This window comes from Cololabis saira, chromosome 5 (genome assembly GCF_033807715.1).
Source record: "Cololabis saira isolate AMF1-May2022 chromosome 5, fColSai1.1, whole genome shotgun sequence".
Taxonomy (NCBI): domain Eukaryota; kingdom Metazoa; phylum Chordata; class Actinopteri; order Beloniformes; family Belonidae; genus Cololabis; species Cololabis saira.
This window is the reverse complement of record NC_084591.1, coordinates 25632585-25655395: the sequence shown is the minus strand read 5'-3', so window position 1 is coordinate 25655395 and position 22811 is coordinate 25632585. Positions and strand designations below refer to the sequence as shown.

The window sequence follows — 22811 nt, the reverse complement described above, 5'->3', positions numbered from 1 at the left end:
TGCTTGTGCCATCTGCTGTCTAAAGTAATTGTTCACATGAAGTAAATCCAGTTTTTGTAACCTAAAATAAGAATTGAAAGCATCCCAGCTTGCAGTTATTCTCCCTTGGCATTGTCTAGACAGGCCAGTTTAGTTCCAGCTATTGCTCTGTCTAAGTTCCTGCTCATCATTGCCGCACGCCTGAGAAAGAGGAGTCTCCTATCTGGATGACCAGAGGCCATTATGTAGAGAAGGGTGCCATCATTATTCCCATACATGCTGCCATACATGAGCATGTGCACGCCCCAAACACGCACTACTCATGTTTGTGTGCCACTGAATAGGGTCAGTGATCCGTTTCTGTCTCCTCTTCCCTTTTAGAGGATGTATGGAGTTAGACATGTGTTAAATCATCGTCTTATTAACCTATTTCCTTAATCTCGTCCTCCCTCAGAGCTGGTCTGACTTCTAGTTTGTAAAGCTGAAAAAAAAGCGAAGATGATGGGAGGTATGAGTAGGAATTTATGTTCCTACTTTTGAAAAGTTTTAAAAACACAAGTTAAAAATATGTAAGGGATAATGCCCGACGAGGTGTACATTGTCATAAATATATGGACGATGGGGGCGTGAACCGTCCAATGCGAAGTCCATATATTTATGATAATCACTTACCAAAAAACAAATATTAAATCAAATAAATTCATGCTTTAATGTGTTTTCAGTTGAAATCATTAGTTTTATAACAAGCCACAGCTGAGCGGCTGAGCGACTATTTCATCTCTCGTGTGCAGCCGTTCTAACCTGGTAAGTTACAAAGTTTTTTAACAAGCCATAAGTCAGTTTCCTTGGTAACGGGAGATATTCTAGTCCGCTCAGCTCCGCTCGGCTATTTTCTTTCCCTCTCTTCTGCATCCCAGTCATCAAAATTGTTAAATTCACAGAATAAATTAAAAGAAATTACAAACTCCCTCATGTGGCCGTCCTGTGGTAGCCGGCTCTTCTCTGAATCTCCGTTGCCGTGGTTACCACCTGGCAGTTGATCCAGCGCAATGATATTAAAGTTATCAGGCAATTTGACCGAACTTGTTTTCTAGGTGTAAGTTATAACTTATAACCTAAACCTGCCAGCCAATCAGAATCGAGTATTCACACAGACCGTGGTATAAAATGGGTTAATTCTAAAAGAACAACACAAAAAACACCCATAGGAATTATAAATAAGTGAAATCAGCCATTTTGTGAATGAATATGTATGTATTCATTAATAAAAAGGACAAATGATCAAAATGGCAAAAAGATGTACGTATGAATGAGTATAAGGCATCAAGACGATGTGCCAAGTGAAGGGGTCCGTATTCAACAGCCGTGTTCACAGATTCCTGCAGGACTGACGGCTCCTCTGTAGCTGCACAAAAGCACTGAGTCACCCAGAGGCCCCATGTGTCAATACCAAGAGGGTCAGTGTGGGCCGGCTCGCCTCCTCCATTGTGATCTGCGTTTGTGTGGTCTGGCTGAGTCCTCTTTTGCAGGCGAGATCCAGTGCAAAGAGAGGGGACAGTTTTATCTGACAGTTGAATCTGCTCGTCTCTCCCTCTAGAGCCTGCTTGTCCGGGTGTGTCTGCTGGCACTCCAGCACAGACAGACAGTGAGCTCGCAGGCATCTCTGCCCTTTCATTTCGTAACGCCATCTTTATGAATTTCACCACCCCCCACCACCTCCCAAATCACTTGTTGGTTTCCATTTCACCTTTTTTGGGAAGGGTGTTTGTTTTAATATCGTTGGTCAATGAAAAGCACAAAGGAAAATAAAAAGAAAAGAAGGAGGTGTGTGACACGGTGTTGGTGTTCCAGTTCTCCAACAGCCCCGACAGTTTCCTGAACTCTCAATTAAGTATCTCCTGAGTACTTGTCAAAGGTCTTAATGAAAATAGTCTCATAATTTAGGTTTCTTTTCTTTTGGGAAAGCAGAAACACTGAAATAACAGAACATTTACATTGTTGTGTTAGACGCAATGTATTTTCATCATTTGACTTTGTCCTACTTTGTGTACTAATTTAGTGCTCATGCGCCTCCTCTCACACAATGACTCACCGTGTTTATCAAGTTGAACCCCGAGGGAGAAGACCTGTCTGGGACACAGCTTTACCTCAGCAACTGCAGATGCACTTAGTCACAGACTTACTCACTTGATGCAGAAATGACCAGCTTGGACTGCAGTGTCTTTCTTTAATTAGGACTTGGCTGCAGCACAATGGCTTTAACAAAATTCAAGTTTGAGCTTTCAGTTCAGTTTATTGATAAAGTAAAGTACACAGGTATTGGATTAAATACCACAATCAAGTCATGAAAGCATTCTTTTGTTTTGTATTTTCCTGGATGAATTTGATACGATGAAACCGAGCAGATGCCCTGTCACTTTACGTATGTGGATATTTTCCTTTTTGGCATCTGTTACACTAAAGCCATACCAGTTTACAGCTGCTGAACTTTCATCTGTCAACGCTTTAACAGGTTTTTAATGAACTGGGAGTTGGCCAGCAAGAGAAGTGCTGAAATATGGCCAGATAGTCCACAACAAGAGGTGCCAGAAATGTCCACAGTATTCCCTCCTCTAGCCGGTTAGTGGATGTGATAGAGTTCAGCTAAAACACTTATGACGCCTAGAGGTTTAAGACAGAGTTTTATGCCATTTCCCGATCACATTTATTTAAAGGTGGTAAGGTTTTAAAGGCTCTTGGGATTGATAGTGATTGCTGTGGGACTTAACATATGGTCTTAATCACAACGTAAAACAGCAAAGACAGAGGGTTGTACTCGATTCCCTCAAGAGAAAGACGAATGTTTTAGTTGTTCTGTTTTGTTTAGTTTTTTAATTAGAAAAGTAAATAAGTTAAATATACAGGGAGTGGGGACATTGTTTGTAGGTGTGTTTTCCTGAAATGTAACCAAGCCATATATTCTCCAGGCAACTGCACATAGTAATTACACAACCGGTGATGCAGTTTTTTGATATCATCATTTAGTTTGGATTTTTTTCCCCATAATTTAGCCAGCTCAATTTGTCCCTCGCTTTCTTATTTGTTTCCCTCCATACATCTGGATACATTCAGGGGGCACATGTATTAAAGCCTACTCTTTGTATTTCTACTCTTCTGACAACTCTTGTTTTCTCTTCAAATGAAAAACTGAAGTCGCAGTGAATTTACTGATGTAAAGAGGCTCTAAAATCGTGCTTGAGGTTGTGTTTTTTCTATGTGTATTTGAAATAGGTTGTACGTTTTTGTGAATGTCTTTTTGTGTATGTGTCTCCCAGAGGGCATGTTATCAAGCAAAGAGAATGACACAATTTCAGCTCGGTCGTGTGACTTTGGCTAGTCAGGATATAGTCATCACTGTAGTTGTTGCAACTGTTAAGTTTAGTTTTTAACATGATGCAGCTCAGTATGCAGACTTTAAATTCACAGATGTGAATGAAGACAAGAGAAAATAAAAAAATGATTTTGAGTAAGGATAGTAAATAAAGACTAATTTGGGTCTCTTATGCAGCTGCCTGTCCACCAATTCACTGGCCATCACACACACAGACTGAGCAGACATACAGTAAGTGATGGGCATTCTGGGAAATAATCCAAACATCTTTCCTATGTGGAGCACACTTGAGCCAAATGGAATCACTTATACGATCCAGCGACCATGGCCCGTTCCCCAGCAGACCGCTCGGCTTCAGACAGAATGTATTGTCCCCATTGTGTTGGTGAGAGAGCAGCAGATGTAACACTATTGTGGATTTCTTGTAAATGGCATGGATTTTCCACAATGGAGTAAAATAAGGCGTTTTTCAGCTATTATCCCACATTATAGCATATTGCCATCTGAGGGATAATAGGCTTCACCGCACCAAATAGCCCTTCATTGAGGAGGAAATGAAAACAGGTCACTGTCCTTATTATCTGGAAAAACATTCGAGCTAGCTCAGGATTTAGACAGTAATGCAGAGGAGCTCCCTCTCAGCCAGGGAAATTAAAGTAAAGGCTTTATATTGCTTGCTACTGCATGCCTTGGCAATGTAAACCATGAAATCCCAGGGCATCCAGTAGAGGATCTCTGCAGACTCAAAGCGCATGAAGGAACACACAAATGAACAGCTGATCTTTAGAATCTAATTGTCAGGTTTGTTTTTATGTAACGTCTTGACTCTGGGTTATCAATAATGTTTAACTGTTAAACTGAATTTTTAAAAATGCTATATTTCTAAACACATACTTACTTTAACTCATCAGGTTATTTGTGCATTGTTTTCTATGCGGCTGACCTCCACTCTCGCTGGACTGTGATTACCAAGCTGGCATCACTTGTGGCAACAGGCTGGTGTGTTTTTATAGATGACAGATCTCTTGACTTGGCACTTTTCCCTTTGGCTCAGAAGCGCATGGGGACGTTTCAGTGTCCTTGTTTGAGGGCAAAATAAAAACCCTCCTCAGTGTGTTGTGATGGGCATGGCTTTTATGCATACCCTCCAGGACACACGGGCCTTATTAAATGATGAGCAGTTGAAAAGATCTGAGAAAAAAACAGGTAGTAAATGTTAAAGAAAGATGCTCTTTCTTGCTTTTGAATGGTGTACAACTATGCAACACAAGATTAGCTAATTACCAGCTGTTTCTCTTAGAACAAATTATATTGTTAATGTAAGTCTACTTAAGGAGGCAAGTTGTCACAAAATGAGGCATTGACACTATTTTGTGAAAACGACCTGTATTATTATGGTGTGAAATGGAGAAACTGTATCCATTAATGAAGAAATAAAGACACAATCTGTTTCATGGTGGGTTGTGACATGGACTGATCCTGATGGATGATATTTTGATTAAATATGCAAACATTCAGAAAAGTTCCCAAATATATCCGTGCAAAGCTTCATCTCTTTGTGATAAATACACTAAGGTAACCTTTAATAATATTATGCAGTGCTATGAATACCTTGTCTGTACCAAAAATATAAGGCGATTTTTGCTGACTCCACTGTAAAAGCTTGAGGGTTGTGATGAAAGAGCTCTGGCTGTTCAAGTTTTGCTGTGAGTTTGCCAACGTGGCAATATATGCCGAAGTCAGCAGTTGGACTTTTAACTTTTTAATGGCTGACGTATGAAATAATACAGAGAAAATCCTAACCCTTTAATTGTTTTCTTATTATTATATGTGTGTGTATATATATATATATATATATATATATATATATATATATATATATATATATATATAGTACAGATATATATATATATATATATATATATAGTACAGACCAAAAATTTGGACACACCTCATTCAAAGAAATGGGGAAGTGTGTCCAAACCTTTGGTCTGTACTGTGTGTATATATATATATATATATATATATATATATACAAACCCAATTCCAAAAAAGTTGGGACACTGTGCAAATTGTGAATAAAAATAGAATGCAATTATGTGGAAGTTTCAAATTTCAATATTTTATTCAGAATACAACATAGATGACATAACAAATGTTCAAACTGAGGAAATGTATAATTTTAAGGGAAAAATATGTTGTTTTTCAATTTCATGGCATCAACACATCTCAAAAAAGTTGGGACAGGTAGCAATAAGAGGCCGGGAAAGTTAAATGTACATATAGGGAACAGCTGGAGGACCAATTTGCAACTCATTAGGTCAAGTGGCAACATGATTGGGTATAAAAAAAGCCTCTCAGAGTGGCAGTGTCTCGCAGAAGTCAAGATGGGCAGAGGATCACCAATTCCCCAAATGCTACGGCAAAAAATAGTGGAGCAATTTCAGAAAGGAGTTTCTCAAAGAAAAATTGCGAAGAGTTTGAAATTACCATCATCTACAGTGCATAATATCATCCAAAGATTCAGAGAATCTGGAATAATCTCCATGCGTAAGGGTCAAGGCCGCAAAACAATATTGGCTGCCCGTGATCTTCGGGCCCTTAATTAATAAGAGGTTAACTAGCCTTCCCTTAAGAAAGAACTGGCTCTTAATTAATGTCGATAAACATCCTGCTGAGACCAAATAAAACAAAAATAAGAAGTTTGAAAATACAGATATATATTCAAAAACCTTGCATCAGTATGCTGGTCAAATGAGATGTGTGTCCCCACTCGGAGGACAAAGATTAACTACCAAGTCTTAGGAGGATATTGATTATGGACTCTAAAAGCTAACTCAAAGATCCTTGCTACACACCAGCAATCTCAGAAACAAACACTCCCAACAGTCTCTGGCCAACTTTAGTGCAACTAACTTGCATCCCAGTGTGTCCTCAACAACATGCAAACATCATCCGTATGGAAGCCCGGAGAGATACACAGGAAGTCAACTTTGCCAAATGGATAGAATTTGTTTAAAAGAAATACATTTTTCTCATTTGTTAGTAGATTCTCTGTATTATAAAAATAAAAATCCCAATAATTATGTCAATCACTTCATATTGTCAAACTTTCATCCTCTGTAGTTTATAACAACATATATCACAACCATAAACTGAATAAAAATGTTCTGAATAAACTGTACAGTCAACTGTCATGACCCTAATATGAACACATCCTGTTATTTGAAAAATGTTCTCATTCTGAGTTTAAGAGTTTAACATTATTGGAGTGGATAAATTGTGTATATAACATTTTTATATTAAAACGGTTTAACAGTTTGCATATTATGTCAATGTGACAATATCTCTTAAAACACAAAAATGTATTGTTATAATGTGAAAAACAATTTTGTATACAAATCCATCTTTGTTTAGTCTGGTATTTCAGGAATATCTCATTGCAGTCAGTCAACACAACGCTCGTCAAAAGTAGTGATCAATTTAGGAATATAGCTCCTGGATTTGTGTTTTATTTATTTAGTGTTTATAAGGTGTTGTGACTGCAGGTTTACGCATCACATAATTCTTATGATGTATGTCTTACGTCATAAGCATTATGATGCAAAACATATGTCAGTAAATCATTACTGCTGGGAATGACAAGTGTATTTGTCTTGTTAAGCCAAGTCTTTTAGACCAAGCCAAATTAATTATTTGGATTGCTCTCAAAACCTTTGGCAGTTGTTTACGCATGATTTACAGCTGACCGTCAGGCAATGGCAAGTAAAGGTGAATTACCCCAAAAAAACAAACTCAAGTCAAGCCCCCTTTCTCTCTAGTCGCTTGTACAGTATCAGTCTCCTGCTGTTAGATCTCTCTCTCTCTCTTTCTGTCTTCCTGTCATAAACACACACACACACACACACACACACACACACACACACACACACACACACACACACACACACACACACACACGTTGACAGATGTGTTACTTTTGAGCGGTTCTGCTTGTCTCTCTCCATGGTACTGAAATCCCTGATGTGGCTGGTTGATAAGACCATCTGGACACAACACAGTATTTGTGTGTGTCTGTGTGTGTGTGTCCGTGTCCGCGTGTGTGTGTGTGTGTGTGTGTGTGTGTCATTCATAAAAATGTTGCTTCTTATGAGGTTACTAAACCCTGATTTCTGTTCCTCATAATTTATCATATTGGTGCTGCTGCAGAGATTAGTGCTTGGCAAGATGAGCTTTATATTTCAGTCACGCTGCAACCTCAATGTTCAACGCTTCCCTGTGACAAAGTGACAAATAAAAATGGCACATCTCTCATCTTGTACATAAATAAAGGATAACTGGGATAATACACATAATTGATTGTCTAATATACATGGCATAATTCTCATGTGATTTATTTTCTCATTACAACATTCTCGGAAGTTCATTAACAATAAAAAACTGATTAATAGTTAAGGGCAGTCAATAGATATTAGATTACCCGTTTAAACCTGTATGAATTAGAGCTTGTCTGTTTCCCATGTTTGAATTGATGCAATTTAGTTATACTTCTATATCCAGCTTCTAGAAGGTGTTTTTAGCTCTCTAGCCATAAATATGTAAAATTAAGTTCTCCATTTTTCCCTCACTTACTTTACAGTGCTCCTCATTAGAGTCTGTACTACACATTAGGTTGTGGCTTAATTGTATAAATGTAAATAGGATTGATTCATGTTTCAGAAATAATTCACACACCAAGAAGCCCTCCCCTGACTCCTCATTATGTATTGCGGGAGACATTGAAGGATTTTGGGGTTACACACTCTCCTCCTCCTGCTCTCACACTGGTGCTGTGGTTGCTTAGCTCCTCCTGCCATGGCCTCAGGGATGAATATCTGAAGAAAGGGAATCTGTTGTCTGGACTTGAACCAATGAGCCGGAATAAGGCAGGAGCCTCAAGACTGAATATGTTATGTGGATTTTCAGTACTCAAATCCAAACAGGACAAAGGCTGACTTCATATTAATGCTATCATGAGGAAACTCTGTTAAACTTTAATATTTTTCCATTCACATGTTAAGCTACCAAACGGGACACAGATTAGCGAACCATGTAAATCCATCACAATATTATTCAACACTCTGTATAATTAGAGCTAGTTATCTAATTAGAATGATAAATAAAGTCCTGTCACACTGTTATTGTGAAGCTATATGTGGCCACAACAACAGGAGGCCCAGAGCATAATGTACTGCTTCACATGTAAACACTGAGCTATGGTCACTGGAGTCATTCACCGTGCTTCCCTCAAGAGGAGGAGCAGCACACAGATGGAGCAAGAGCATTTGGAGGAGCATGGTGCATCGTACGAAGGAGGGCAGTTATAAAACCATCTGCCTCTCATTATGCGTCCAAGGCCCATCGCTCCTCTGTGGATGAGTAGCTGCTGATTGGGACACAGTCTGTCTTTCTGAGTTTCTGTATGTGGACCTGCATTTGTGGCCTGTTTGTCAAATGGATTGAGTAAGAAATTTAAAAAATGGGTCTCAACCTTTGGACCTTTGGACTATGTTCAATTGATTTCATGCTGGGAATTAGCCCATGAAAAGCAGCAACTAGTAGCTTAGGTTGGCACAAAATGTAAACACAAGTCTATACCCTGCCTGGCTTTGTTTGGATGTATCACGTTTGCCTCAATTTTGTTTGTGTGCCAAACTACTTTTTCTCCCTGTAACCCTGTTAGGTCTTTATTGGTTGCCTGGCGATCTCGCTGTGTCTCCAAACACTCTAAATGGGCAATTTCTCACCTCATCTTTCAGAATTTCAGTTTTGTCCCCCGGAGGCCTCAGATGTTTTCCTGTGAGGCTCGCCCGGACATCACATTGGTGGCTTCTCATCTGAGGAGAGAATGCAAACTCAATCTGTGTCTCAGTGGCTCACACTGTGCCTGGAATTAATCAGCTGTTTTGTTCCGAAGGCTTTTTCTCTTAATCATACAATCACACCGTACTTCCCTGGAGGGCAAGAGAGGGCACCAGGGAGGCCGAACAAGGGAGGCTGGAGGAGAGGGAAAATAAAAGACAAGCAGATGTATAGAGAGGAAGGTTGAGGGAAAATAAGAAAGAATCCTGATGCAGGGTGTTCTTTTTCTTTTTTTTCAGATATGTGTGCTTTTATTCACTACAAAAGAAAGTCCTGGAGGTTTTTTTGTTGTTTTGTTTTTTTTGCATTTGAATAGCTACATTTTTTTTTTTTTAATTTAGATGATTTCTGGACTGAATTAGCTTTCTTTTATTCATATGCTAACTGTTAATCTGTAATTCAAAGGCACAATTAAAATATAATTGAATATAACAACATTTATTGAGCAAGTCAAATTCAAAGAGGCAGGTGTTCAATAGAGCTCATTGTATTACATTCAGACCTCTCCAGAGCTCATTTCATACATTCGCCTCTAACTCTTTACCCAGTTTTTAAACCTCAAAATAGTGGTGTTGACGAGTAACTTATCATCATAATAAACCTTTAACTTATCGTCATAACAGACTTGTTAGCAAGTGTGTGAAAAATAATCCAACATACAGTATGACAGATGTCCAACTGCTTTATTACCCTGTCAGCTCATGAATCCGAAGTAATTACAAAAAAATATGTCTTGTTTTGTTGGAGTCAAAAACCGCTGCATGGTTGACTCGTGACTCCTGCAAGATAATGGATGCTCATAAATTATTTATAAGCCACAGAGGAAACTGTTTGTTTTATTTCTTGTGTGTTGGGGGGTTGCAATCGTATATAAGTTATTTGTGAATTTAGTCCAAAATATATGACTTCCCAAATATAGGCTGCATGGTTGTTTTACTTTAGCAGCAGGAACTGAATCATTGCAAATATAGTAACAGTAATACAAATGCTGTATTGTTACATTTTTATGTGGCAATTGGAAACCATAAAATATTTTCCAGACAATGCTGTATTGATCCATTGTCTGTCACATAGGGCTTTGCAGGCGCCATTGCCTTGCTGATGCAGGACTAAGATTGTTTGAAATATTTATTGAACCACTAAAGCGGCTGTTGCATGGATGTCTGAACGAGGCATTTTCACTTTATGAAGTTCTGTCTGCATTCAGAAAGATACTGCAGGACCTCTTACTGCGTAACAACAGAGCTTTTGTGTGCAGGTGCTATAGCACTAGTCTGATGAAGAAGCATCACTATGATTGGCATGTTAATTCTGTTGATGCCTGCTTTGATTTTCTCAATCAAGTGTCAGCGCCTTGATCATGAAACGTCAGCTCTCAGTGCTGTGAAAACCTGTGTCAGGAAAATGGGAACACTGTGTCTATTGATCACAGTGAAACACCACCCTACATAGGCAGCAGGTATCCATGATTTGAGGGGGCAGCCCCTGCAAGTGAGCACTTTGCACCGCTCAGTGGTCAGGAGCAAGGCAGGAGCACGCCTAGAGGCCCCAAAGTGCGAAAAAATGTTGCAGGCTGTCATAGCAGTTGCTGCAAATCCCTCAAATGGTTTAGGATTTTAATGCCAAATGACAGGATTTGGGTCCATGTCACTTTGATTTTAATTTCACAGTAGCGCTCTCTCTCTCCCACTACTTCTAACAATCCCTTCTTGCTTCTAAACCTCCCCAGGCATTCAGCCAAGCCTACACCAACCAGCGTAAAGTGGCAGAGGATGGGGAGACGAACGAGGAGACGTTGCTGCAGGAGTCAGCCTCAAAGGAGGCCTACTACACGGCCCGTCAGCTGGAGCTGCAGACGGAAGTAACCCTCAGCCGATCTGTCGCATCCAACGCCCAGTCGGAGAACGAGAGGCTCAACGCACTTGTGCAACATCTACGAGAGGTCAGCCTGTCAACACAGACAGATCATTTACGTTTTGATTGACAAATGTTGGAAATAATCTGTGATGTAAACAGCATCTACTGTATAGCTTAGTCACTGGTTGAGTCAGTGAAGAAGGAGTTGTGAAAAGGTTAATTCAGGAATGTGAAAAGGAATAACTGCATTTTAAGACAATTTTTAACCAGCCTATAAACATTCATATGACGTTTATGTGTTCGATAAAAACCAGTTGCTGTGTGTCACTACTGACAAAGGTGGTCAAACCTAACACAGAGAAAAGAATATGCATGTGCGTACGTGCAGATAGTAAATTTATGCAGGCATGCATGTCTGCAGCCACTGTGTCGGGCAGTGCAGAAGTTCGAGCCGGGGTCAGACGCTCCGGCCACGACCCCTTTGTGGCCGACAAATCCAGTACTAAGCTCGGGAATAAGTGAAATGCCCTGAGCTCGGCACAAGTGCAGAGACAGAATGGGCCAGGTTGCCCTCATCACACGACCACCACAGGACACACTGTCATTCATTAAACTGGTTAAATAGAAGGTTGCTTCTAAACAGTTGTTATGCATTATAGTCTCTTGTCAAATACCATTAGCAGAGTGATGAGGTCACAACAGGAACATGGTAATGAAGGTGAGCTTTAAGTGGAGCACACTGATCAAAATCAATATCTTAATTAAGAAACAAATTAGCTGGTAAGATGAGTCAATTTGCTGATGCACAACTGTCACCTGTTTGAGCCAGGTTTATGAGATGCCCTCTGCTTCTCTCAGAAACCCTCATTTGCACAAATGAAGCCCGTTAATGAGGGGGGCCAGCTCTTTCATCATGAACAGCAGGCGTTCCTGCCACACAGGGGGTTTCAGATAGGATGTGCCACATCTAATGAGAAGGTGTCCTGATATGTCAGTCGTCATTTTATTTTTTTGTCATTCAAGTTTTTATTTTTATTTCTTAGATGTAAACATAAACAGACAGTATGTTTTCAATCATAAAATAGCCCATAACAAATGCTCATGTTTGAAACAACCAACCAGACATTCAATTACCTTCATATCAGTGCAGTCATCACCCTGTCGTAACACCATTACATGTGAGAAAACGGTCCCACGACCTCTTGAAATTATCAACATCATCATTGATTCTGGCCAACATGTGTTCGTATGATACAACCTCTAACATTACTTCGATCCATTTCTTGATCACCGGGGAGGCTGAGCTTTTCCACACTCTGAGAATTATTCGAGCAGCTGTAACAGCCCCTAACTTTATCACTACAAGGTGACATTTTGGTATGTTAGGCAGCTCTGTTTGGTCTCCCAGTCGGCACACTCTTGGTGATACTGGTATTGTTGACCCTACCCACTTCCCAATGTGTTCAGTTACTTTTTCCCAGAATGGTTTAATGTGTTTACACTCTCAAATAGCATGTAGGTATGTTCCGGTCTCTTCTTGACATTTCCAACATAAATTATTAGCCAACAACCCCATTCTGTAGAGTTTAGATGGGGTGAAATAATACCTAAAATCTACTCCTTTTCATGCTATGCAGAGCTTGTCCACATTAGCCATCTTGTTTTCACTCTGTTGCTAGCTACCACAGACCTCTTCTTAAATATTAAACATTTATGTTATCATTTTATTTTATTTTATATACACAAAAGATACGGTGGTGACTTGTTATGGTTGTGACGGTAGCAGTTTGAAATAATATGTACAGGTTTTAGAGAAAATGGCAAACTTACAGGAGTTTGAGTGATCTTCTACCATGCTGAAGAAGTGAAGATTTCCAATGGGGGTCCTCAGGACTATAGTGGACTTGCCTGATTTTATTGATTTTACAAAAAATCTGACAGTAGTGACAGGAGGTGGGGGACACATTTTTAACTACCAAAAAATGATAGTTTTTATTTTTCAAAATGCACTTTTTGTATTTTTTCATACATATAACAATAAACTCTTCAATCTGGTAAGGTTATTATTACATTTTACAATTAATTTAAGTTTTTTTAATCAAATTGAAATGACAGCTGATTTCAAAGGCCATGGGCACGCATGATGTCATAAAACTATTAAAATTGAAAATCTACCAATAAACCCCTTTCATTTAAGTATGAAAAAACATCTGATTATAAATATGATTAATGTTTTATATGAAAATGTGATTAATTTCAAGCAGAATAAGCCTTTTTAATGGTGAGACCTGTTTTGGGCGAATTTTCAAGAATCACTGCTATGTATTAATTTGAACTGGGTAAATTTCCCTCTGGCTTCCTTTATATGTTTTCCTGAATTTGCTTATATTCTCGGCCAGGTTTCATCATTCAGTTCACACCCTATGTCTTAGTCGTCATTTTATAATGCATTTAACAGAGACAGAGTTCAAGATGTTCCTATAGCTAGTTTCTAGCGGACCAAGATGACCACCCTCCCTGCTGCCCAGTCCACGAGTGGAGGTAGAGTGAAGGAGATTGACAGGCAGGTTGGGGGAGTGTCCGCTTGGATGCGGAGGCTGTTCCAGTCTGTACCTGTGGTCATGATCTGTGGGAATCAGACCGCTCCTCCACAAACAAAGCAGCTAGTTGAGGCGGACTGGGCAGACAGTATGTCTGCTGGATGTCTTCCAGGGGAAGTGAGTCCCATCAAGAGAAGGACTCGGCGCAAACCCAAGACTCACTAAGGAGACTTCATCTCTCAGTTGGCTTGGGAACGCTTTAGTGTCCCCCAGTTACAGCTAGATAAGATGGAGGGAGAGATGGCTGTCTGTGGATCTCTGCTCAGATTGTTGCCCCAAAACCCGGCCCCAGAAAATAGTTCAAGATAAAGCCTTACATGTAATTCCTAATGTGTATTAGAGTTATTGTTACCCTTAAGAGTTATTGTTACCCTTAGAATGAAAATAGGTTTAATTAATACAAGCTTGTCTGTTTCATGGGCACAAACCTAAAAAAATAAATAAATAAAATGAAATCGAGCAAGGCTTAATATGCACTTACTAGTGTATCCTTTTGTACTCAACTTGATTTTCATGAGGTGGTTAATTCTTTTTATTACTTAATAGGATTTTATGAATAATACATTTTGATCAGTCGCGTGCTAAGCTTTGACAAATCTGCTGAAACATCAACAATCATGCCTCCTGCGGTTGAACCCCGGGTTGGTGGTTGGGTCAGCCTAATCCGGCCTGCAGCAGCTCACTGCCCAGTCCGTGACCCCTGCCGCTGTGACCCCTGATTAGATACCAGCGCGCAGAAGGTCACTGGCTGAAAACTGCTCACTAATCCTTTGCGCTTCATGGAGGGCTCAGTGTAATTTCCTGCGTTGTGACTGAGATGTAAGTGACGGCATGTAGCAAAGAAAAGGCACTGGATTTAACACTTTCAATTCCAACAAGCAACAGTAGCCTTTATTTATTTTGTTTATTTAAAAAGGATCCCCATTAGTCTTCAGCATGGGAATACTATTCTTCCTGGGGACCACACATAGACATACAAAAGATTAATAATACAATATTACAACTCAAAAAAGGGTGAAAAACATTCACTAGAATTCCTGAAATAATAAATTGAAACAAAAATAAAAGATTCAGTAACCAACCATCCACATCTTAAGTAACAATATTTGCTACTATCACCAGATCTGTATCCACTTTTGAGCAAAATATTTTGCAACGACTTTATAATCTATAATATACCCATACCTTTATTTATAGTAGTATAAATATACTACCGGTACATATCATAATATACTCATACATTATAATATACTCATACTACTATACTATATATACACTCATAGCCTACAGTGATTTAGAATATATTTACTATTAAATCTGAATTAAATTAATGCAATGAATTGTTTAGATCCCAGTATTTAGCTGAAATTGTTCCAATATGCTTTTTCAATTTTTGTTGTTGTTGTTTTTTAAAACATAAGGTCTTGTTGAATTGGATGGCAGCAACATGTTTTGGGAGGAAAAAGAAACTTATTTGAGACAAATAATTGGGGCAGATTTGTGCTGCAGCCTGTTTGATTTCAGCCTTCAGCTTTTCAAAACATCATGAGTCCTAGTTTGCCAGATGTTTTTAAGAGTGTTAGACTGTAGAGTAACAAGTTTAACATCCAGACCATTTTACTTTGGAGCTATGCTGTAGAATGAGCTTTAACATAGTCTCGCTGAGATTAATAGGACATTTCTTTATAAAATGTATATTTTAACTTGTGAGGGATTCAGCCTTTTTTCACAGCTTGCCAGCATTTTAACCTGAAGTCAAATGACTCTATTTTCGCTATATTTTACACTGTCTTAAATGTTTTGAAAAATGAGTTGTACGCCAGCATCTAAAAATGTGTTTGAGTGATTTTACATTTCCAGTTAAATCCTTTTTAAGCAGTTAGAGCCAGATTAGAATAAACTTGGTCTTTGTTCACTTGTTTACACTGAGATGACGCCATAAGGAGCCGCTAACAAACACTTAACAAGTCGGAATATTCATGTTTGATAATGTTGTTTAGATTCAGACCAATTTCCACTCCTACAAGCAACATTGGCCACACGGACAAAGCCTCCGAGCCTGTATTCTTCGTCTCAGCTCTATACATTTCTCACTGCGGGTGTGTGTATCCTCCCACTCCCTAAACTGTCTCTGGGTCAGCAGTTTTGCCATACGGTATGTTCAGAGAGCTGCAGGGACGCTGCAGGAAGCTCTGCAGTAAGAATAGTACACACATGCGCACATATGCCGTAAATGTTTGGTTATTTTGTTGCCCCCCTTTATGTGAGCCCTCTGCCCAGTCGTTGCTTGTACATATAGTTTAGGAATATAGCTCCTGGATCAGTGTTTTATTTATCTAGTGTTTGTGTATAAAGTGTTGTTGTGACTGCCGGTTTATAAAATTCTCTTGCTTTTCATTTCTGATTGAAAAGTGTGCTAAACTGTGAAGACGTACCAAAGCAGTTTAACATACATAAGAACATCTCATATATATAACCATCTTCAACAGGCACTTTTAAGTTGATAGAAACAGGGTTTTTTTTGGCAGATTTTGCATCCTAATATTCTTCTTTTTTGTAAGTGAAGATCATTTTCTGAGACCTCTCTTCTTTCCAAATAAGGGTGCAACAAATAGTATCAAATTAATTTAATATTCAGCTATTGTTCTCAAAAACAATTTAAACAGTGATGCATCTTCTTCCTTACCATCTCTGCTGAGAATTGCGTATGCACAACAGGGTTCAGCCACTATTGTCACCAGACGTGTTTTTCAATAGAGTGCAGCACCTCAATCCCTTCCTATCTCTGCTGAGAATTGCACATGTGCAAAATACAGCGCCAGGTAGAGAATATGGTGGCAGTTGATGCACCACCCCAACCCTCAACCTTCCTTACATCTGTTACATCGGTTACCTTATATCTGTGACTTTTACTGTTACACTCTTACAGTGATGCAGAATGTGCTGTGTGCCTTATTAATCTACATGCTGTTTCGTATGTTTGTATGTGCCTCATGGGTTTGTACAAGTTCCGTTGCAGTTCCTCGACTGACCACTAGAGGCTGGTTCCAAAAGCAATTGAATCTCCACTGACTCCCATGTTAAAATGTCCACCTTAAACATTTACAGCCTGGTTCAAAAAAATAATTTTGGTCTAATTATATGAATTCACACCGATGAAAACTCTGAGGGGGCTGAATTTTTTGTACCGCGCCAAGAGAGTTTATATAAAGCATTAAATATATCTCAAATTTGAGTGATTGACATCACTTCCTCATCCTTAAGCCACATTGAATTGTGCTCAGCGGAGCGACTAGCCACTTTTACGAACCTTCGCCTTTGTGTCAACATATTAAACAATATATTCTGCTGTAAATGTCCACCGACAGCTCTGCAGATATTTCTCATATGACTCATCAACTATCAGAATAATCGTTAGTTGCAGCTGTAATTCCCAACGCTGTTGAGTAACCTCTCCTAAGCAAAGATTTATGACCGTTATTACTCTTTCTTTTCTCCTGTCAACTGTTTATCTAATCAAGGGCAGCCATGTGCTACCGGTGCACAGTGGGATACCGGAGCTAATGATCTTCTTGGTACCCTCAGAATGCTGAATCAACCCATTTAAGACAATGATATTGCTTGATAGACTTGTTCATGATCATTCTGTCAGTAAGCATTATAGTTTAGTGTTGTGAATACGGAGAATAATGAGGCTGTGCTTGTCATCTAATCATCACTTAATAGAACAGTATGAGATATTGTGTTGGACTTGGAAGAAGTACTCAATCATTGTCTGCCCTTTGCTGGTCTGTTTTTGTGCCTCCTGCAGTGTAACGAGATGCTGGAGCTGCAGCGGAGCAGGATGAGGGAGGAGATCAAGGAGTACAAGTTCAGAGAGACCAGGTTGCTTCAAGACTACACGGAGCTGGAGGAGGAGAACATCACACTGCAGAAACTGGTGTCTACGCTCAAGCAAAACCAGGTTAGCACAAAGAAGGCATTTTGTTCGCCACTGTGAAGTTTCATTGAACGTACACTGCAAAAACTGAGTAAAAAACACTTATTTCAAGAAAATTGACTTCTTTTTGCTACTTTTATAAATTCTAGTCAAGAATTTTTTTCTTAACCCATGGACCAAGTTTTTTGCTTAAAATAAGAAAATTTTGAATAGATTTATGGAATATTATTCTTGTTTCCAGAGGGGTTGTTTTTATAGTGTACTCATAAATTAACCACACAGAACCTGAATCTGTCCCATAAAGATTTGTTAAGATTATAAAAGTTGTCCCCTATGTTGAAATATCATTTCCAGGTAGCAGTCGATCATATATTGCTCTCATTACTTTGATCATCATCCTTTGAGTTTTGCCACAAAACATCTATTAGATGCACTGACATCATATTTCACGTGTTAGTCACAGGCTTATTTTTCATTACCAGAACATGGACGAAGTAAATCAGGATCAGATATCCGCAAAGCGTTACTATTTTTATACAATATTCTCTCAGACTGTTTAGCGCTTGGATAATGTTTTCATTACCTTAGACGATGTCATTTAATATCTATAAGGTTATTTTTAGTAAGAGTAAGTAACTCTAGCAGCTTCGCTATTAAATCAACATTGATGATGTTTTCATGAAAATGTCTAGTACTATTTTACCGACGCCAGTGAGTTTTTAAAGGGTCACAGCATTTTCCTCTCTTTACGTTATCAAGCTTCTAGATGAGGTGCTTTTTGACACATCTTTGGGTCACTCTGTGTCTCCTGCCAGGTGGAGTATGAGGGTCTGAAGCATGAAATCAAGGTTCTGGAGGAGGAGACCGTCCTTCTCAACAGCCAGCTAGAAGATGCATTACGCTTGAAGGACATTTCCGAGGGCCAGTTAGAAGAAGCTCTAGATGCCCTCAAGAGTGAGCGGGAGCAAAAGAACAACCTAAGGAAAGAACTAGCCCACCACATCTGCCTGAGTGACAGTGTCTATGGAGCGGGGGCTCATCTGGCGCTCACCGTCACCGGCGTTGAGGGTCTCAAGTTCCCGGAGGAAACCAACGGAGCGATCGGCACTAACTGTGGCCCCCTCCCTGCTAATGGAAACATTGAGGACAGCAACCGTTGCAATGGTCACCTCCATGGCAGCACAGGGTTGGCCAAGATGAACGGTGACTACAGAGCGGGCCGGAAAGGAGAGGGGCTTGTGCCGGACCTGTTCAGCGAGCTGAACCTGTCAGAGATGCAGAAGCTTAAGCAGCAACTGATGCAGGTGGGTCACAAGTAGGGATGGGCGGTATGGACTAAAAAATGTATCACGATAATTTCTGGCATTTATCCTGATAACGATAAAAATGAGGATAAAAAAATACCTATTCAACTCCACCTTTTCAACTATAAATCTATCTCGCTCTCAGATCTGCCATGTTTGTTACACAAAAACGTCATTATCTTTCTTTCTTTCTTTCTTTCTTTCTTTCTTTCTTTCTTTCTTTCTTTCTTTCTTTCTTTCTTTCTTTCTTTCTTTCTTTCTTTCTTTCTTTCTTTCTTTCTTTCAGGCTCATTTCCTTCCTCCCTTCTTTCCTCCTGCTCTCTTTCCTTCTTCCCTTCCTCTTTTCTTTCTTTCTTTCTTTCTTTCTTTCTTTCTTTCTTTCTTTCTTTCTTTCTTTCTTTCTTTCTTTCTTTCTTTCTTTCTTTCTTTCTTTCTTTCTTTCAGGCCCATTTCCTTCCTTCCTTCCTTCTTTTTTCCCTTCCTTCTTTCCTCCTGCTCTCTCCTTCCTTCTTCCCTTCCTCTTTTCTCCCTTCCTTCCTCCTTTCCTTGTTTTCTCCCTTCCTTCTCCCTTCCTTCCTTCCTTCCTTCCTTCCTTCCTTCCTTCCTTCCTTCCTTCCTTCCTTCCTTCCTTCTTTCCTTCCTTCCTTCCTTCACATACGTTGTGCGTGGATTTAACGCAGAACCATAATTCAGGCTTTACACAAAAAGGTCATCAACAGGAATTTATCGTTTTTACCGCAAGATGACAAATTCTTATCGTGAGGATTTTTTTTGACGGTAAATCGTGAACGGTAAAATATCGCCCATTCCTAGTCACAAGATGATGCCTCAGAGCAGGATCAAAAAAATAAAAATCTCCCAGTGAATTCAAATATCAAATGAATCTGAATGAATTTGTTTGAAACGCAGTGAATGATCCATTTCAAGGACACGGCGGTGCTAAATGAATGCCACAGTCTTTAAAGCAGCTGCTACAGATGAAAGTGTGCTGCTGAGGGGAATGAAAGCCACAAACAGCAGCTTAGAAGATAGCTGTATTGATCCACTCTCCCTCTTCATATTTATTGTTTTAGTGTGCAGGCCGATGGAGCCTGAAAGCAAGGTTGTACCATGATTTACTGCTGTTGCAGGTAAACAGAGAAAATGACAAGGCAATAACATTTTGGAGTAGAAGAACAATCTAATACCACAGACTTTAATGGATAATAGATGTCAACGGACTATTATAGTGATGTATTGAATGCAGCCTACTGGTTTCCATGACGATGCCAGTCCTTTGGTGGTATCAAACTCTGTAAATTCAAGTATAAAATAATTGTTTGTATCCATGCATGTGATGCAGAATGCTGATTCAAATTCAGCTTTGTCACGCATCACATCATCACACCCACAGATCAGTCGTTTACTGCACATTCCCTTACCTAAGCTTCAGTGGGAAACAGAAACATTGATTGGTGCTCGCTGTATTAGATGTCTCCCTTTCTCTGTTAAGACAGTTACTCATAAATCAATGTTTTTCTTTCAAGCTGAGTAGCATGGGATGACATCAAGACTGACAGCATCAGTTACATACTTGGGTTAATTCAGTGATTTGATATGATTACCACAGGCTTATTTCATATCATGTGATTTTTATTTTTGAACTATTTAATCTGTGATTGTAATTACTTTCACTTTTAAGTTGACCCTCATAACTTGGAAGTCATACGTCTTGATGTGATGGCCCAGACTAAATAGTGTAACTTTTTTTAGGTGTACCAGGTGTGCCAAATAAAGGGATTGTATATGAAATTGGATTTTATTTTGTCTTTGCGTCTACCAGGTGGAACGTGAGAAAGCAGCTCTGCTCATGAATCTGCAGGAGTCACAGACCCAGTTACAGCACACACAGGGTGCCCTGACTGAGCAGAGTGAGCGTATCCATCGCCTCACTGAGCGCGTTAACGCCATGAGCCATCTTAATGGAGTCAAAGAACTCGCCGACCCGCAGGAGAGCGAGAAGCCCGATGGCGGCTCCTTATCACCGTCGGCCAACAGCTGCCACGATCCCGATAGCCATGGCTTTGAGAGTCTGGTGTGTCAGTACAAGGTGGCGGTGACAGAGGTCATCGACCTGAAAGCAGAGCTCAAAGCGTTGAAGGAAAAGTACAACCAGGCCGTGGAGGGGCAGGGAGACAGCCACAACGATGAAGGGATCCAGGCACTGAACGAACAGGTTTGTCCTTGTTACCTATGTTTTAGGGCTGGGCGATATATCGAGATTTTAATGTATATCGATATATTTTCAAACACGATATGGTACGAGACAATATCGTTTATATCAATTTAAAAAAAAAAAAAAAAAGTTTTTACATTTTTTTTTTTTTTTTATTATTTTGATATAGCTTATTTTGTGACAAATTGACTTGAATGTTTTATTTGAGATTTGCACAAATGTTTTGTTATTTGCACGACTGTCAACCTCAGTGGAAAAGTCTGCCTGTTACTACATTGTATTAATTGCACAGTGTATTTTAATTTAATTGTTATGCAGGAAAGGGATATTTGTTTTATTTTATTCAAGAAGCATTTTTATTCTATATATGCAGGCAGTTTTTTTTTATTTCATTTGTTTTATACATTTTGATATTGTGCTCTGTTAACAAAGGTACCTGTGTGACATTTGGCACGAGGCTTTGTATTAAAACTGACTGTTTTTTTAAGGGTTTGCCTCAGAAAAAAATGTAACTAACAGAGATGCTATGCTATAATGCTTTGGGGGAAACCCCAATTAAGGCACAGAAAAAATATCGAGATATATATCGAGTATCGCCATTTAGCTAGAAAATATCGAGATATGACTTTTAGTCCATATCGCCCAGCCCTACTATGTTTGTATATTTGTATTCTTCATTGTGGCCTCAGTTGACTTTCTTCTGGACGGTATTAAATTCTGCTGCATGATTTCTTTGAAACAGATATCACATTTGGACCGGAGCTGCCGCGAGGGCCGGGAAAGGGTGGCGAGCCTCGAGGCAGAACTCCGAGCTGCCAAGAGCACTGCGACAGAGAGTCAGGGTATGCTGAACGCAGCGCAGGATGAGCTGGTAACCTTCAGCGAGGAACTGGCACAGCTGTACCACCACGTCTGTCTCTGCAACAACGAGACGCCAAACCGCGTCATGCTGGACTACTACCGCCAGAGCCGCATCACACGCAGCGGCAGCCTCAAAGGTTCAGAAGATCCTCGGGCTTTGCTCACTCCTCGCCTGGCCCGACGCCTCGCTGCCGCATCTGCGGCCTGCTCCTCGGACTCCCCGCGCAGTCCCATGGACTCCCCTTCCAAAGACAGCCACCACAGTGAGACAGCGAGCAACTCAACGGACCCTCCGTCCTGCAACAGCAGCCCCAACCGCAGCGCCACCGGCTCCCCGGTCATCAGCATCTCCCCTTGCCCGGCTCAGACGCCCTCAGATGCAGGTGGGGACCTGCGGAAAGAACCCATGAATATTTATAACCTGAATGCCATCATCAGAGACCAGGTGAAACACCTCCAGAAGGCAGTTGACCGGTCGCTGCAGCTATCCAGGCAAAGAGCTGCAGCCAGGGAGCTGGCCCCCATGCTGGACAAGGACAAGGAGTCGTGTTTGGAGGAGATACTGAAGCTCAAGTCCCTGCTCAGTACGAAGAGGGAGCAGATAGCCACCCTCAGGCTGGTGCTCAAGGCCAATAAGCAGGTGAAAAGACCATTCTCTTTGATACTAATCATATTAACATCATATTAATAAACAATGAAATGTAATTTTCCTATTATTACAGTACAAGTGGCTTATCCAAACGTATATTACTCCCTCTCTACTTAATCGTTTTGATCCTAATAT

At 40.0% G+C, this 22811-nt stretch overlaps 1 protein-coding gene across 4 annotated transcripts in view; it reads left to right on the top strand.

Moving 5' to 3' along the window:
* Positions 1 to 22811, top strand: part of bicd1a (bicaudal D homolog 1a) — a 37040-nt gene that overhangs the window by 6414 nt on the left and 7815 nt on the right. For all 4 annotated transcript variants that reach the window (XM_061721356.1, XM_061721358.1, XM_061721360.1 and 1 more), the window contains exons 2-6: positions 10980 to 11192; positions 17519 to 17671; positions 18463 to 18951; positions 20774 to 21166; positions 21909 to 22667. In XM_061721356.1, the coding sequence (XP_061577340.1) occupies positions 10980 to 11192; positions 17519 to 17671; positions 18463 to 18951; positions 20774 to 21166; positions 21909 to 22667 (2007 nt within the window). The remainder of the gene's footprint in view (positions 1 to 10979; positions 11193 to 17518; positions 17672 to 18462; positions 18952 to 20773; positions 21167 to 21908; positions 22668 to 22811) is intronic.